The 18,131-nt window shown below is 41.2% G+C and overlaps 1 protein-coding gene across 1 annotated transcript in view; it reads right to left on the minus strand.

Moving 5' to 3' along the window:
• ABTB2 (ankyrin repeat and BTB domain containing 2) overlaps nt 1-18,131 on the minus strand; it is a gene marked incomplete in the record, with an annotated part of 88,116 nt that overhangs the window by 6,005 nt on the left and 63,980 nt on the right. Inside the window, 11 exon segments of the mRNA XM_072422108.1 lie at nt 1,423-1,510; nt 3,665-3,767; nt 5,176-5,281; nt 5,636-5,814; nt 6,319-6,545; nt 7,034-7,169; nt 8,347-8,443; nt 9,206-9,307; nt 12,647-12,736; nt 15,073-15,238; nt 16,322-16,474. Coding sequence (XP_072278209.1) covers nt 1,423-1,510; nt 3,665-3,767; nt 5,176-5,281; nt 5,636-5,814; nt 6,319-6,545; nt 7,034-7,169; nt 8,347-8,443; nt 9,206-9,307; nt 12,647-12,736; nt 15,073-15,238; nt 16,322-16,474 — 1,447 coding nt within the window.

Raw genomic sequence — 18,131 nt, forward strand, 5'->3', positions numbered from 1 at the left:
GCTTCATCTGGAAAAGTCAGAGTCACTGGAGGTAGGACTGAAGCACAGAACACACTGCTGCTGATACATTGCTGATAACCCAATGACAGATCGAACACCTGTATTCTACATCAGGCGAAATACAGCCAAGACAGGAGGACGGCTACACATCTTTGGACTTGAAGCAACAACAGGATGTTTGCAGCGGAATCTTCCTATTTCTTGGAAAGCAAGAAGCTTGGATTTACTAGGGGGGTCCTGATGTTTCTAAATATATATTTGTTTCCTCCATACATTCTGCTATGACAGCAAAAAATATTATTCAGCTGGTGCCATGAATCAAAGTGCATTCTCTCATGTGTCTTGGAGGCCCAGCAGAGTTGCAACTGTTACAAGGCCAAGTAAGAAATTGCTTCTTATAATAGTCAATGGAGAAATGATTGTGCACAACAAACCTTCAGAGATGAAAAAAGACGCTATGTGTGGCTACCTACCAGCCCCCCTTTCAGTTTCAGGTTATAGCTGCTTGATTGAACTCACCAGTATGTAATTTCTCTTTTGGGTATACCTGGAAAGTTAAAATAAAACTAAACTCCCTTTGCAAAGTTGACATCTTTGCTAGGGGCATCCTCCTGGATCAAGATCTTCGGTTATCATGATCCCAATGATGTAATTCCCATGCATGCCCAGGAGAGTTCATTATTTCAGCGTATGCGTAGAATGCACGCTGAGCTAAGCATGCGCAGGTAATTTTGTATATTACAAAAAAAAAAAACCTTGTCATGTCCTTCTGCAATACAGAGCTACCTGCTTGCTTTTTTACATTTTTCATTCTAATTCCTTTTTAATTGAACCTGAAATCCAGCCCGTTGCATGAATTGGATTTGCCTTCTTCCTCACATTACATTACAAGAGCAAGCAACTGTAATTATTCCAACTCATTGCCAGGCTGAAACACTACAAGTCACATCAAACCTTCACCCTTCTCATTCCTCTAGTGTCCCTGGCCCACTCATTTCATGCATTGGTCCTATACAACGTCATACATATGTTCTCGGCATCATGTGTGGTCATTTAAATTGTGGCTTTGAATCATGGGAAATGATTTCCTTCTACAGTAAGTGTTCCAAATGCACAGTGTCTGCTAAGATCCTTCCACAAGAGTCTGGGATGACCATGCATTTACTCCAAATATAAGGGAAAAAAAAAAAAAGAGTTCTTGGTTAGAATGGGGTATGGGAGCCGTGCAATTCAGATCTGAGTGTTCAACTATAAAGTGTATTTCTGATCTTGTGAATAAACTTGAATATTATAAAGCAGAGCAGTGAAATCCTCAGATTTCATCACTCGTTATATTTGTGGAAGTTTTTACATAAATCCCTCTCGCCAATAGGAAATGTTCAGGAATTCTCTATGGGGAAACGGAGATGGAACTGTACGTACCTGGAAAACGCTGTATTTAACATCTGTGATTTCAATTGTGGGACAAGAATCTTCCCCATCGCTCACGCAAGTCAGCAAGGATTTAAACCTACAAAGTGAAAACATTGCGTGATTTTGAGTAGAAAATGATCTGAAAGCAAACATCAACCTGGATGGTAACACATTCAGGTCCTTAATAAACATTAACATGCATGTAAACCTAAAATCACAATTTTAGCATGTACAGTTTTCTTAAGTGAATCAAGTTTTATTATTTCTTATCCAAGAAGTCTGCCAGTATCAATGCATCCTGTTATAGACTGACACCACTAAGCCCCAGCCCTGCAATTTGCACCAGTGTTGTCAGGGGCCATACGGTCCTTTTTTAAGCACTTTCTATTAAAAGGTGTTCCTGTCTACCAATTGTGCTTCTGTTTTGTCACTCTGCTACTTTCTAGATGAAGAGCAAAAGCAGCTGTGCTGATGCACATTACACAAATATAATCCTAAATGGCTATCATCCCATCCTGGGAAATTCCATGCAGCCATCTATGGAGTGCACATAGTTAGCAAGGGGCTATACGGTGGCTTCAGATGATAAAATAATCATTATTATTACACGGTATTTATATAGCGCCAACATATTACACAGTGCTGTACAAAGTCCATAATCATGTCACTAACTGTTCCTCAAAGGGGCTCAAAATCCAATGTCCCTTCCATAGTCATATGTCTGTTATACAGTAAGGATAATGGGTAATGTTGGGGGGAAGCCAATTAACCTAACTGCATGTTTTTGGAATGTGGGAGGAAACCTGAGTACCCAGAGGAAACCCATGCAAAAACGACGAGAACCTGCAAACTCCATGCAGATAATAAGATTTAAACCTGGGACCTAGCGCTGCAAAGGCAAGAGCACTCTGAGCCACCGTGCTGCCCACTGAGATTCCCATTTATGAAAGTGGAGATGTGCCAAAAATATCCAAGTAGAGCACAGTGGTGATCAGAAGTGTTTCTAACTTGCTGTTCACTACTTTTGCTTCTTATGACCGCTTATCATGTTGATCAGTATTCAAGTAAACAGTGCTTCTCATCACCACTTTAGGTTAATTAACATACAGCAATCATTTGTTAATCACCATTGAAAAAATTAATATTTTTATTCATTTATAAATTTAGCGTTAAAAAAGGTTAAGTGTTCAGAAAATAAAAAAAGACAAAAAAGTGTGGATCTGCAATTAGGGTGCAATTTTTGATAATTGAGCCCCACAGAACACTTTGCTATACCACTTCAGATTTTTTTTTTTTTTTTAAATATATAGATTTTTCAATGTATTCAATTTATTGTTTTTAAATGATTTTGTGTTTCAAACTTTATTATACTCATACTATTATAATACACTGTAAAATAAATTTTCATGAAAAACAATGTACCGCCTTTAGACATTTAAAACCGGAAAGAAATGAACCGCTAGGAAGGTTAAAGAATTTTTTGGTGGCATTATAAGAAGAATAAAAGTGGAGAAAGAACGGTGATCTGCAGGTTCGAATCATGGGCCAGGACACTATCTGCATGGAGTTTGCAGGTTCTCCCCGTGTTTGCGTGGGTTTCCTCCCATATTCCAAAAACATGCAGTTAGGTTTATTGGCTTCCCTCCAAATTGACCCTTCAGACTGTATTAATGACATATGACTATGGTAGGGACATTAGATTGTGAGTCCCTTTGAAGGACAATGACTATAGACTTTGTAAAGCACTGTGTAATATGTCAGCACTACATAAATACTAGATGATGATAATAATAATAATAATATTAATAAAGTGCATCCCGTGTCTTCATTATGCAGGAATTATGGAAGGCTTTGTTTCATTTTATGCATGTTAATCGCCTTAACATACACCCAGCGTTAGTGGGCTTTTGATGGTTAATGGGCATACCACATGCAAGTCAAGGGTATGCAAGTCAGATAAAGTATAGCTGCACATGTATCTATCAATGAATTCTGAATGATCTCAGAAATGTCCCAGACTAATATAAAATAGATACCATTGGCACAGCCCAAAGCTCATCCCCACCTGATTCATCTCAGACCATCAGGTTCACAAACAGTTCTGGTAGACATGCAGCCTGACAAGGAAAACCCAATGGATGGAAAACTCTGTGGGGAGTCACAAGATTTCCCAACCTTCCATACTTTCATTGGAAGCTCCTGCAAATGTGTGACTGCAATATCCTTGTCTTTACAGCTACAATTCATTTACCTGTTGGAGGCCGTGACCAGAAGGACCTTGTGGGCATAGAACAGTTTTCCTTCCACCAGGAAAGTGATGTCTGCCATCTCCTTGTTGTTCAGAAAGTGGGGATCTGTGAGACAACATGGTATAAGTCAGAGAAGGAAATGTCCAGGAAAAAACTTACATGGAAAAGTTTTGGGGCTACCCAAAAAATGCTTTGCAAAGGTTTATTATTTTTGACTGTCCAAACATACTAATTATGTCCAATGTACTGTTATATTGATACATTATGGGATTGGCATCCTTATTGTTATTTATAATTTTTGTAACATTTGTTTAAACAATTGCACATTTACAAAGACACCATCAGTCCGCATCCAGCATCTCCGGGGATGGAGGAATGTGTGGCCCTAGTAAACAATTGCTAAACCCAAGCACCATCACATGCTCAGAGTTAGCAATGACACCAATGTCCCGATCTTAGCGTTGACTACAGAGGATAAGGAGGTGCACAGGAGCATACATAATATAGGCGTGTGGAAGGCAGCTTACCTAATAAAATTATATATCTGGAAGCACCTAGACTGCCTCAATGGACACCTGGAAGAGGAATGGCAAAACACCTGGAGAAGCAACAAGTTTGCTTTGAACCCCAGCAGAACATACTCAACTTTACATTATTCCCCCTTCACTCCATTCAGCCTTTAGCCGTATGATAAATCCTCTAGTTCCCCAAAATCACCAGTACATGGAAAGAATGATAGTCACATGCACCCCCATACCCGGAAGTACGGAGTGTTTTCTATGTTGCCAACAGCTAAACACAGAGCAGTGGGGTAAGAGAAGAAAAGGTGACGGTGCTGTTTGGTATGAGCCCCATGAAGTGAACCTGTTGCCGTCCTCTAAATGCACAAATCACAGGTTCGCTGGACATTGAGGCATACTGTACTTGAGGAACTACACACAACATGATTTAATGATTAATCATGGTATATATGAAGTGTCCACTTATAGGTCGAATTCACATTTTATGCACCGCATAATGCATCTTCCTGAGTTGAGTAAAGGAAGCCTCAACACAGGAAAAAATAAGACTTTTTTTATTTTTTTGCAACACGGGCACTAAAACAACATGTGTTTTATCTGCTGCAGTGGAGGTGCTTTGTCCCGTAATGTAATAATGTGTTGGGGTGGCACTGGAACAAACCACACCATGGTATTTTGGTTCAACCATTAGGGAGGAGGAGGGGTACAAAGGGTAAATCTGTACTGGACCCCGATCCACAGAGCCTGACCTTTGCAACGCTGGAACTTTTAGACATGGGGAAGGGGGGGGTGTTATCCTAGTATGGGGTTTATGATGATGGCCCTGCCTGTGGGTTTTGGTAATGTGCATTTTACTGCAATGCATGGGCGATAGAGGAATAATGTTAGCTTGGAGGCAATTTGTACCCTACTATTAGCATTTGCTATTACACATGAGGTCCAAGTGTTCAGTTTAAACCAAATAAATCAAGAAAAGAGATTTTTTTTCTTACCAAGTCGAGCAGGAAGGGCTCTGTGTATCTCTGGTATCTTGGGAATGGGGCTGTCCCCGTAGCTATGAGCAAAGATGGCGGCCACTTGTTGCATCACAGCGTCACTCTGGGTAATAGAAAGTAACATAGGTCAGGTAGTAATTCTTTTATCAGTCAATTCCACTTATTACTGTAGCTTCCTATATAATATTGTAGCTTTCTATTGTTGGGTATTTTGGAGATTCCAGTGGTGTGTTACTCAATTGAGAAATCCAGTGGTATGTATAAAGTCATCAGCACTCCAAATATTCTCATTACCAATAAATTGTAAAAGGACCATGGCACAAAATCAGTGGCAAACATGAATGACATTCTGACATTTCACTTTTGCAATAAAACTGGAGTTCTGGTAAGTTACCACATTCTGTGGGCACCATAACACATACTTTATTATTGAGTTCACAATACAAATGGTTCTCACCTTAGTGGTCTTGAATATGGTAAAGAGAAGTGGGAGGCCATCGTTAATGAGCTCTTCATTATAATCCTCCTCCCGTATGCTGGTGAACTCTTGCAGCAAATTCTCCATGATGGATCGATGTGAGTGGTTGAAAGAGGTCCGAAGGGACTCGATCCACACATGCAACTTCCATGGCACCCCTATAATACATGAATTAATATGGGGGTTATTTTCCAGAATATTTAAAGGCAGTGTTTCCTGATCTTTCTAACATGAGGGAACCCTTAAAATAACATTCAGGTCTTTAGGGAACCCCTTCTGTAATTACTATATCCACAGATCACAGTACATTAGTGCGGTGGTCAGTAGGTATAAAGTTCCCAACTTTGCTGGCAAAAAGAACAAATGGCACCCTTACAAAGAGCCAAAACGATCATTGGTATCTATTAAACTGACATGAGAGGCACAAACTGCTCTGGAGGAACCCTAGGGTTACGAGGAACCCTAATTGAGAAACCATGGTCAACCTATAGCCCAGTTAAAGTCTCACACCTTTATTATCTCTTTATAGTCCGGTTCCCCTACAGGTTATGATGTTTATTTGTAATAGTCAAACAGGTATCAAACAAACTTGTGTGGTAAAGAAGGGTAGGGGGGTGTGAATTATGGTCTCCAAGACCTGTCCAAGTGTAAGTGAATCTTACCAAGGCCACGTAGCTCCATAGTGATGTCCAGATAGCCATGTTCTGCACTGTAGTACATTGCTTCCTGCAAAGCCTTCATTCTGGTCTTACAGAGCCGTATGGGACCCTGATCCGAGCTGCCAGTACTAGAGGTGTCACTTTCTACCCCCTCCGCCAATATCTCCTCCAAGGAGAGGACATCTCCCGAACTGAGCTGGGGCTGAGTCAACAGCTTTCTCAAGACGTTCCTAAAAGGAAGAAGAGAGTGAACGCTGCCCAGATTTCCACAGCCATTATAAAAAACAAGTCAGTTGTGTGCCCTGGGCAACTAAAGCTCGATTGTCTTAATTATGTAATATTTTTGCAATGTTTTAATCAATAGTTAATAAGCTTCATTTCCTCATAACAAAAGCTATGACCTACTTTATGGGTTATGTAAGTCAGGCATGAGAATAACTTTTTGTATTGGATTCTACTACTTAATAGACAATAGATGGAGCTATTACTAGGTCATAGGGAGAGTCCATCATAAACGTACCAAGAAACTTGGAAATCTGTTGCAGTACACAAATACTGCTTTGTTAAAATGATCTTCAAATAAACAACACCCATCTATCCAACCATCCCTGTATCCGTCCATCTATGTATGCGTCTACCTGTCCATCCATATATCTATCTATCCATTGGTACCAATGTCTTCTCCAACTGGACATAATAAATTGCATGGGGTTCATACCTGTGCCCATGAGCAGCCGAATGGCTGAAGCAATTCATGTCCTCATGTAGGGAGGATGACACCCGACCAGCTTCCAGCATGTTCAGTAGTGGATCAGCACCTCTGTCCAGGAGCAGACTGACCAGCTCATAGTTACCTATGGAGAATATCAGAATTAGAGTCCTTCTGCAGACATTTGGCAGCCTTTCTTATTCTTACAACTCTTAAAGCATGTTAGCAGGACATGCTACGGCAGATATACATAGACCACATATGGGCTCAACAGTCTGTAACCATCTCTTTAAGCATCCCATAGAAAATGACTACCTCTTGTAGCACTTGTGCAGTCTCTGCCCACCTCTTGTAGCACAGGTGCAGTCTCTGCCCACCTCTTGTAGCACTCCCATAGTCTCTGCCCATCTCTTGTACCACATGTGCAGACTCTGCCCATCTCATGAAGCATGCCCATAGTCTCTGCCCATCTCTTGAAGCATGCCCATAGTCTCTGGCCATCTCTTGTAGCATGCCCATAGTCCCTGCCCATCACTTGTAGCACATGTGCAATCCCTGTCCATCTCATGAAGCATGCCCATAGTCTCTGCCCATCTCTTGTAGCACATGTGCAGACTCTTCCCATCCCATGTCTTGTCCATTGTCCATGTCCATTTCATGAAGAATGCCCATAGACTCTGCCCATATCTTGTAGTGCACCGATCTCCTCTGCCCCATATCTTGAAGCATGTCCATAGTCTCTGCCCATCTCTTGTAGCATGCCCATAGGCTCTGCCCATCTCTTGTAGCATGCCCATAGTCCCTGCCCATCTCTTGTAGCATGCCCATAGTTTCTGCCCATCTCTTGTAGTATCTAATCAACTCCTGCAACAGTGCCTACAATCTCTGACTGTTTTCTATAGTATGTCATACACTGAATATAATGTGTGGTGATTTTTGGGTCTGCATCCAGGATATCCTATATCAAGAAGATGGCTCATTGCTACTTAGGGACCTAGCATTACATTAAAAGTAAAATATACTAAGTATACTAAATAGCTAAAATATAACTTTTTTGTGGCCTGGTAGGCAAAGTCAACCTCTGGCTTCTTAATATTCCTAAAACTCTCCAATACCTAGACATAAATCCAGCCCATCTTACATACTTGTTACTGCACACATGTGTGTGTCCCAGCTGCTTGTATAGAACATAGAATAAATATAAAACTTGGCAGGGGCGATGAGAACCCTTGGATGTAATAGGTGAGCACACATGGGATGTGGAAAACCTCAGCTTGAGAGAAAAAGGTGATCATGGTCAGTGATAAAATATATGGGAGTACCTGCAGCAGAAGCCAGCTGTAGAGGTGTCTCTGCATAGTGGTCTTCTCTGCTGTTCCCGGCTGAACCCTCCACACTGGTGCCGGCATCCAGGAGTAACTGGAGAAAGACAAAGCAAAGGATATCAGGCTGGGTTCACACTAATAGAACATTCACTATACAGCAACCATTATGTGTGTGTAAAGCAATGACATTGCAAGTCAGCTTCCATTCTTAAGGTCTATCTAAAGCAAAAACTGAAATGTTAGAATCCCTGTTTGGTTCCTTTTGCTGTTTGTGACCCAATGGGGAGACTTTTCAAGGAAATTGTTGCAATGTTGGAGGAAATTTCTTTTCAGTAAACTGTCACAGCTAGAGATAAAGCATGATGTGTGTATACTGAATATATGGATACTTGGTATAGATAAGGTATGTATGGCTGCTGGAGATTAGTCAGTGTGTATATATGGCTGCTAGGCATGGGGTGTATTTATGGCTCCTGAACACAAATAAATGTGTATATCTGGCTTCTGGATACTTATATTTATGGCTGCTGGGGATGACACAATGTGTATATATGGCTGCTGGCTATGGGGGAGGAGGATTGGTATTTATGGCTTGGAAATATCTGGATGACTGCTGGATATGGAGGGGGTGGGACGTTAAGTTATTCATGGCTGTTGGGGACTGTAGGGTGAGGTAGAAGGGTAGTAAGTGTATCTGCGGATTGCATATATGATTGTGAATGGAGATAGGAGGGTAGTCGTGCAGACTTGGATTTCCAGACCCTGAGCTCATACCAGTTTAGAAGTTGGTAGCACTCTTTATGATATTGGCAAGTCTGGTAAACATATTTTAGACCCCCAGTTCCTTCAAACCTACCTGCACGACTGATATGTGCCCATGGAGGACAGCAAACGTAAGGGCCGTCCAGTGCCGAGTGTCAGGGTGCACAGATGGGTGTTGGGGCGAACTGCTGGGGACCTATAAGAAAGGAAAACCAAGGGAATAAGTTTAAGCTGACTGATCACAGACAAAGAAAGCATTTCATTCTGCTCATCCCAGCACTAAAATAAACATGTAGACTGAACAAGACCTCATCCTGATGGATTGCACACTCCAGTGAGCATGGCCATGGTAAAACACACAGTGAAGTACCAAGTTTAGGTAAGGGTTAGGAAAGATTGTAAAAAATGAACACTGTTAAGATGAAATTTTCAGGTGTCGAGTGTGTCAAGACTTCAGAACAACCCTCCGTTAATCCATAGTCCATAGTCATGTCACCAATTGTCCCCAAGAAGCTCCCAATCTAACATCTCTACCATAGTCAAAGTCCAAACCCTAGCACACACAGTCAGAGTTTCATGTCCGTTCCAATTTCCAATCTGATAAAACAATCATATCTAAAATGAATCTGTAGGGAAATCAGCAGCTGAAAACTTGTAGGCAACAAGCTTTTTGGGTTTCTGATTGAACATGGATAGATAGGATGCGTTGGTAAAGATCATTCAAAAGCACGCAAATTATTGATTGAATTTTAATACCTTTCTATCCTAATGGGATATAAAGGACAAAATATTTTGGTTGCCAATTGGAAAATTGCTCAAATTGCTCCATTGAGAGCAGATATGCACACGTGTGGCTCATTTTTTTTTTTTTTTTTTTAAGAACGCCAATTCACCTTAAGTATCATTTTATGTTTGATGAAACCCAAGAAGAACATGTGTAATGTTCTGACCGAATTTCCATTCTGGACCCCATTACCCCAAGGCACTGGAGCCATCACTGTGCCATCCGATCACTACACAGCAACATTCCAAGTTTTGTCATTATGGAGGGTTAACTTGCACACTGTTGACATTGCACATTACTTTTTTAGGTGATGCAATTTATTTATTTTTTTAATCCATTTGCTCTTTAACACAAATATTCGGTACTGTTCTATGCTGCAATTTTTTTCTTTTTAATAACTTCAAAGCTCTCGTTGGAGCTGCCCGAGCCTGAATATTCTTTAATTGGATCAGCCTACTTATGAAAAACTCAGCAGACTTTGTTAATAATAAAAACCACAAGAACCACAATGTAAGCGCCTTGTGAAACAGCAGCAGCCTTTCAGCTTCTGCCCTGGCTCTGCTTAAAGGGGCGCGAAGCAAAAACATAAATTGTCTGTAATGTTGTATTTGGCTTACTAAACCCTATTACAGCCTAATTAGATTGCTGGTTGTTACTTGTCACATGAATGTTCCAATCCGATGTTGTAATACATGGGGCAAGGATGATAAATTATTTTATTACAATTGTTCTTTGATACCCAAATATGCTGCCAAGAGCCAGAAATTTCAGAATGCGGTCTCAGGGGCTATTTGGAAAGAGTAACTGCATGCACCACTTTTCTGGGCACATTTTATGCTTTTACAACCTTTGTTTGTCCCATACATGAAATCAAGTTTGAAGGTTTTGCTAACCAAGTTAACTGTAGTGAGATTAGACTTTTATAATGCTATACGTGTATATGGCAAGCATGCAGGGACCTTGCATTTGAAAGGTTTACATGGTTAGTGGACAGAGTAGCATAATACAAAATAAGTATTATATTCTTTCTTTCATTCTTCCGAATGCATTTTACAATTTTGTATTCTGACTTTTTTTTATAACGATATTTGTGTATGGAAGCATGCAGGGACCATGCAATCCATATTGCATGGTTACTGGAGAGAGTAGCAAAATACTGGATAAGTAATGAAGCCTTTACATTGTTGTTCCAAATTGGGTGCATTTGTCCATTTCCTCCCCAAAAAAAATTTAAAGCACGATTTCTTAAGAACAGAGCTTTTCTGTACTAAAAAGTAATGGCCAGGTAATCAACAGGTGTATATATATATATATATATATATATATATATATATATATATATATATATATATACATACATACATATGTATTAAAATATTTTGATATGATATGATACCATTTGATATGATATATTCCCTCTACAAGTTCTTTTTTTACTTCCTTTAAGCCCCTGAACCACTTGGGGCTTTGATCTTTTTGGGATTATGAGTATATGGTGACCCCTGATTGCAGTATAGGAACATCAGAAGGTTGTACATGCACTGACAATATTTCCATTCCCATCCTCTATCCTTTTTTTTATGCTTTTAGCATTTCTCTTTTTTGTGTTTTTTAGGCCGGAATGTTGCTTTAGCTCCTTCAGACGCCTTGACGCTGGAACGTCAGCTGAGCGCTTCCAGCAAGACCTGGGCTTCCGAATGTTGAACTGCGGGTGGACTGATCTGATTTCTCAGGCTGTACAAACACTGGGGCCCGAAAGGGATAAACACGATTGACGATCAGGTAAGGGTGATATAGGAACAAAGCTCTATAGAGGTAGTCCCCGGGTTACATATGATATAGGGACTGTAGGTTTGTTCTTAAGTTGAATTTGTATGTAAGTGGGAACAGGTACATTCATTAACGTCTGGAGCAAGCTGTGCTTTGATATGCAAAAAGAAAAACTGCAGTTTGTCTTGATCATTAAAGTGTTACAAGAGCTTGCAGAGCAGCAAAAGATTTCTTCTGCAAAGTCATGCGTTTGCACCCCTCCAAGCCTCTGTCCTGCACACGAAGAAGCAGAGAAGCCCCGTTCTTATCCAGGAGTCGTCCATATGTTGGATGTCCTTAACCCGAATACTTGCATACATGTTCCCAACAGTGACATACAAGCACATTTCTTTCAATTTCTATAATAATAAGAGGTTTTGTGGTTTTAACTGTTGATTTTATGCAAAGTAGAACATATACAAAAATAGTAACAGACTTTCTACTCCTTACTTTCCTGATCTGCAATGCAGAAAAATCAAACAGGATGAGCAGAGATTATGTAAACTGAAATGCAGATAACTATCTCCTGCTCTAAAGGCGTATTACGAAAGCATTGGATAAAACATGGGAAGCTTTCGGTGCCTGTATTTATGACAGTCATTGATTAGCCATGATTCACTTTCATCAGTGAAGCTAGGTGATCCAACAAACCTGGAATCTGGTCCAGGATTAAAAACATTTGCTAGCATAAATCCATTCCAGAATTCTTGATCACCAAGATGATGAAAGTGTATCTTCTCCAGCTTTGGAGAGCTTTATTAAATCAGGCCCAATGTATTCCAAGTTAGGCTGACAAAACCCATTTAATAACCGATGCCTGTGTTTTTTTTTTCTTTGGACCTCATTGTTTTCTGAGCCATGGGACAGATTCCTTTCATTCTGGTGGTGAACCAGTCATCAAAATAACAGACCCAGTCACAGCCTCACAAAAGTCTCTCTTACCGCAACATCCAGGTCAGCTCCGGCTTCTATCAGCATCTGCACCATGGCCTCATCTCCAGCTGCACAGGCGTACATGAGTGGCGTCAAACCCTAAAAAAGGGGAAATGGTAATATATTAATGTGAATTCATAGAGTTATTTTTGTTTATTAATATTACTACATATCTATGGGGAGGAAAATGAAAGGATGTGATCTGCTTGTTGGAAATTATTTAAGAACTCATCCTTGAGTGTATCCATTCCTTGGCCTATCTATCTCTCAATCATCTCAATTATTTATCCCTTATTCTGGCCATCACTCAACCTATCCATTCCTTAAGCTTTGTACATGTCAGATGATTGATGACCAATCTCAGGCGAAAATCTGGTATATGAACAGCAGTCCCCCAATATCGTCCATCAATTGATGCCCTTGTGGATTGATGACAACCAAGCGGGAATGACCACTGTACGTTCCCAATGACAGGGTCCTCTCCTCCTCCTGTGTCACTGTCTGTATCTGTCTGTCATTTGCAACCCATATTTAATGTACAGCACTGCGTAATATGTTGGCGCTATATAATTCCTGTTTATTAATAATAATAATAATAATAATAATCCATAAAGTATTTTGGACACCTGAGGAACTGCCTCTCAATGTGATCATTCCTGTTAGTTCTTGTATTGTTTTCAGTAGTTTGTACCCTGTATTGCCTTTATTTTTGAGCATTGTATTTATACAATTTATGTACTTTAGTTTTACCGTTCTTTTTTGCATTAAATTGAAAATCCAATAACATTTATTGAAACAGAAATAAAAACAGAAGAAAAGATAAGTATGACATCTAAGGAGGAAGAGGGGGCTGTGCAGGAAAATAACTTATCCTGGAGTCGTCAAACGGTCTATCAAGTTCAAAGCCATTGCCAAGTCAATAAAAATAACTTATAGAAAGGAAAATGCTGTAAGTAAGCATTTCAAATATTTGATTTGTCTCCCCTAACCTTCAATTTGAAGACAGGGTCTCTTTAAGGATCATTGTTTTTTTTAAAACATTAATTTGCGTCTCACTTAGACAAAACATCTTTACAAAACTGAGACTGAGCCGTGGTGTCTGCTACAACTATCTGTCCAGGTACGCCAGTCATTTGATCCCACATAGGATTCGGCTGAGAGCTGCTGCCAAAACAGAGTTTTTACAGTCTACACATGGTATTTCTTGGCTCAGTATAAAAAATTCTGCACATGAATTTACATTTCATTTTCCATTAAATTTTATCCAAGCTGCAGCAAGGCGTATACAGAAGAGCATGTAAAAAATGCAAAGTAAATGTGAAGACTTCTTTGATCTATTGCATTTGGCTGAGATAGTTTAATGGAAACTCGTACCAGGAGAAATATGTAGGCTGGCATTGCTGACCCTCCAGCTTAATTTTCTTCTTGTCTGGGTGTTGCGATTATCTTTTGGTTATACTGCTTGGTGATATTACCTAGATTTAAAGATCACAAGTTCTGATGTTGTTTAGAAATTTGCTGCATGCTTGTACTGGGTCAATGCAATGCAAAGATAGTCAAGCAGTTAGCATTTTCCAGAAGATCAACAATGGCAGCCACTGGATTTCTCATAGTATGGGCTTGCTGTATTAAGTCCAATCTAAACTAAAACTTTGCACTGATCCAGGAGAATTTATTAGCCTGTCAGATCTTTGTTAAGTCTCTTGGGGTCTCTAGCAGAGAGATCAACTTCCCATGGTGAATTCCTGCTATAGGAGCTATGAAAATGTCAAAAAAGTAATGTATTTTATTGTACATTGTTTGTGCTTGGTAGGGATGGAACCAAGGAAAATAGGGATGAATGCTAACCTTTAAGACTTTTGGATAGGTCAATATTATATCATCTATATTGGCATTAAGCCATCCATTTCAGATGAATATAATCCCTGCATTATTTTAGAACATTTATGGTGTGCCTATACAGGTAGTCCCGGGGTTAAGGACATCCAACATACGGCCACCTCCTAGATACGAATGGGGCTTCCCTGCTTGCTGTGTGCAGGACGGAGGCTTGAAGAGGGGTAGGGGCAGTTTGCATGACTTGCAGAAAAAATAACTTGCTAAACACAGCTGAGGTTGTGGGTGTTCTTAGGGGTGTGAGCAAACTCTGCAGCTGTTTTTTTGCAAATCAAAGCACAGCTTGCTCCAGTTAATGAATGTCTCCATAAAGATTTTTTGCTTTGTTTGTGATTAACTCACAGTGGTTTTATTTAGTAACTGACACCATGCTGCCTAATAATATGTTGAGACAAACATCTGTCCTAATTGCATTTATTAAAATAATGTACATGTTCCGACTTACATACAAATTCAACTTAAGAACAAACCTACAGTTCCTATCTCGTATTTAACCCGGGGACTACCTGTATAGAACATTGTTCCTATATCACCCTCACCTGATCGTCCATGGTGTTTATCCCTTCGGGCCCCAGTGCTCGTACAGCCTGAGGAATCAGATCAGTCCGCCCGCAGTTCAACATTCGGAAGCCCAGGTCTTGCTGGAAGCGTTCAGCTGCCGCTACGGCGTCAAGGCGTCTGAAGGAGCTAAAGCAACATTCCGGCCTAAAAAACACAAAAAAGAGAAATGCTAAAAGCAGGAAAAAGGGAGGATGGGAATGGAAATTTTGTCAGTGCCAGTAGAATCTTCTGATGTTTCTATACTGCAACAATCAGGGGTCACCATATACTCACAATCCCAAAAAGATCAAAGCCCCAAGTGGTTCAGAACTTGTAGAGGGAATGTCTGGATCCCTGTTTGCGTTAGGTACAGTGAAAGACTCTTGTCCAAAAATCCCAAATCCAATTGTAAAGCCCAAGTCTCATTCTTTTATCTTCCCAACGTGGGCCAAATCATCCTTCATTTGTGTATTTTTCAGTAAAGTTGGAGGGCTTCAGCAACCAAGGCAATTCAGCAGCTCCTGGGGGAGTGGGACAACCATGGAGCAAATTTTGGGGCCAGCACTGCCATTACTCTTAATTTCTGCATTTATTTTTGAATGGACCTGACCCACACCCTGAAAATAAGGGCTGGTACATGTATATTTTCGTTGCATTGATTTACTAATATTGGTCCAAGTAATTGGATGCAACCAAATTTTGTGACCCGAGTCACCCAACTCAAGGGGTTCTGTAGAGACTTCCCCCTAAAAACTACATTATACAGTAGAACCCCGGTTATCCAGGACTCAGATAACCAGAACATTCAGATAACCGGCACCCGACATCTCTGCTTTCCTGATTGCTCCTGCAGCCCTAGCGGAGCTGTGGCATGTAATCTGCACCCAAGAACACATACCACAGCTCCGCTAGGGCTGCCGGAGCTGTCAGGAGGGCAGGGCAGAGCTCCGCTGATTGCTCTGCTCCGTGATTGGCTGAGAAAAGGGAAACCCTGATGATGGCTCAAGCATCATCAAGGTTTCCCTTTTCTCAGCCTTTAAGCACTAGAGGTGAATAGAGACAAGTCTCCCCATTCAAGTGTAATGCTGAATGGCTTAGAAACCTCAGTTTCAGAGAAATCTCAGTTACCCCAAACTACACTTACCTGAAATTGTCCATTCCCCATGGGTGCCGGATAACCAAGGTTCTACTGTACTTATTTATAAGTATCCGGCTTTCAGTAGGAAGCCCAGTTCTGCTGTCACTTACTTGAGCTGTCGTGGTTCACAGTCCAGGCCTGGGAGAAGCAGTCTGGCGGACTGTCTGATGTCATCGGCGTCTACGGTCAGGCTGCGGCGGTGTTCAGCATATGTGATCGCCACGCGCATCCACTCCATGAGAGGTGGCAGCAAGATGAATGGCCTGGGGTAAGAAATGAAAGCTCTTTAGGCACATTTTTAAATAAACCACTTCTACAAATAGTAAATTATTAGGTGATCATTAAAGTGGATCTCCTGCTAATCATGTTTTGAGTGACAGGATGGAAAGGGTTTCATATATGAGGACCAGGGTTGGTGGGCCGGTATGCAAGTGTTCAGCTACCCCGTAATTGCAGTAGAATCCATCCATGCAAATAGCATAAATGTAAGTAAACTTTTATTTTCGGGCCCATTAGGCCCATGCAGACAGTAGTTTGTTTACATTAGCTTGTTTCTTACTCAGGCAGAGGAAGAAAAATATTCTACATATTCTCAAATATTACACTGCGATCTAGGACGTAAATGGTTTGGTTTATGTCTATTATGCTGTCTTGCATTTTTTCTGTGCTGTCCTACCTTCACCCACTTTCTTTTTCATATGTTCTATCATAGTGGCTCTTGCTGACTTTTTAGTCAAATGTGGCACAAGTCATTTTTAACAAGGACCACAAATATGTAACGGTGCTGAATAGAAATGATCTCTGGCAGTCTCATGTCATTTGTCTATAGAAACATGTCCTCAGTCCTCAACAACCTGATAGCACCTACAATTTCTAAACATCTCTTGTTGCATATCCACAATATCTGATAAGTTCCTGTAGCATGCCTGCAGTCCCTGGCCATCTCCCGCCGCATTCCTGCACTTCCTGGGCATCTCTTCTAGCATGTCTGCAGTCCCTGGCCACCTCCTGCAGCATGCCTGCAGTCCTTGACCATCTCCCATAGCATGCCTGCAGTCCCTGGCCATCTCCCGCAGCATGCCTGCAGTCCCTGGCCATCTCCCGCAGCATGCCTGCAGTCCCTGGCCATCTCCCGCAGCATGCCTGCAGTCCCTGCCCATCTCCCACAGCATGCCTGCAGTCCCTGGCCATCTCCCACAGCATGCCTGCAGTCCCTGGCAATCTCCCCGCAGCATGCCTGCAGTCCCTGGCCATCTCCCGTAGCATGCCTGCAGTTCCTGGCCATCTCTTGCAGCATGCCTGCAGTTCCTGGCCATCTCCCGCAGCATGTCTGAAGTCCCTGGCCATCTCCCGCAGCATGCCTGCAGTCCCTGGCCATCTCCCGCAGCATGCCTGCAGTCCCTGGCTATCTTCCGCAGCATGCCTGCAGTCCCTGGCCATTTTCCGCAGCATGCCTGTAGTCCCTGGCCATCTCCCACAGCATGCCTGCAGTCTCTAAATATTTTGTATTGCACACTTGCAGTCTCGGATCATCCCATGTATCATGTCTGCTCAATATAACGAAGATAGACTTTTACTCATTTAGACAGAATTATATTTTTATTTTAGCAATAGGCTTTTGTTATTGGAACCATTTACAAAAGTATTTTTCAACTAGTCTTAGAGATATTCAGAGTTGCAACATTCCTCCTGAACATGTTCCATAGGGCTCAATGGCCTCTAAGTGCCTGGCATGATGTAACAAGACTGAGGATAAAACTGTTTACAATATAGAAAACCAAAAAGACCAACTATGTTGTCATTAAAAACAAAATCAGTTTGGTTAGGCATGGGTGGAGTGAATCACCCAAAGATTTCGGTTTTAGAGACTTTTTTTGGGGCTCTGCCTCCAGGACCTGGCTTTCATACAGCCAAAAAAAA

This window comes from Pyxicephalus adspersus, chromosome 9 (assembly GCF_032062135.1).
Source record: "Pyxicephalus adspersus chromosome 9, UCB_Pads_2.0, whole genome shotgun sequence".
NCBI lineage: Eukaryota > Metazoa > Chordata > Amphibia > Anura > Pyxicephalidae > Pyxicephalus > Pyxicephalus adspersus.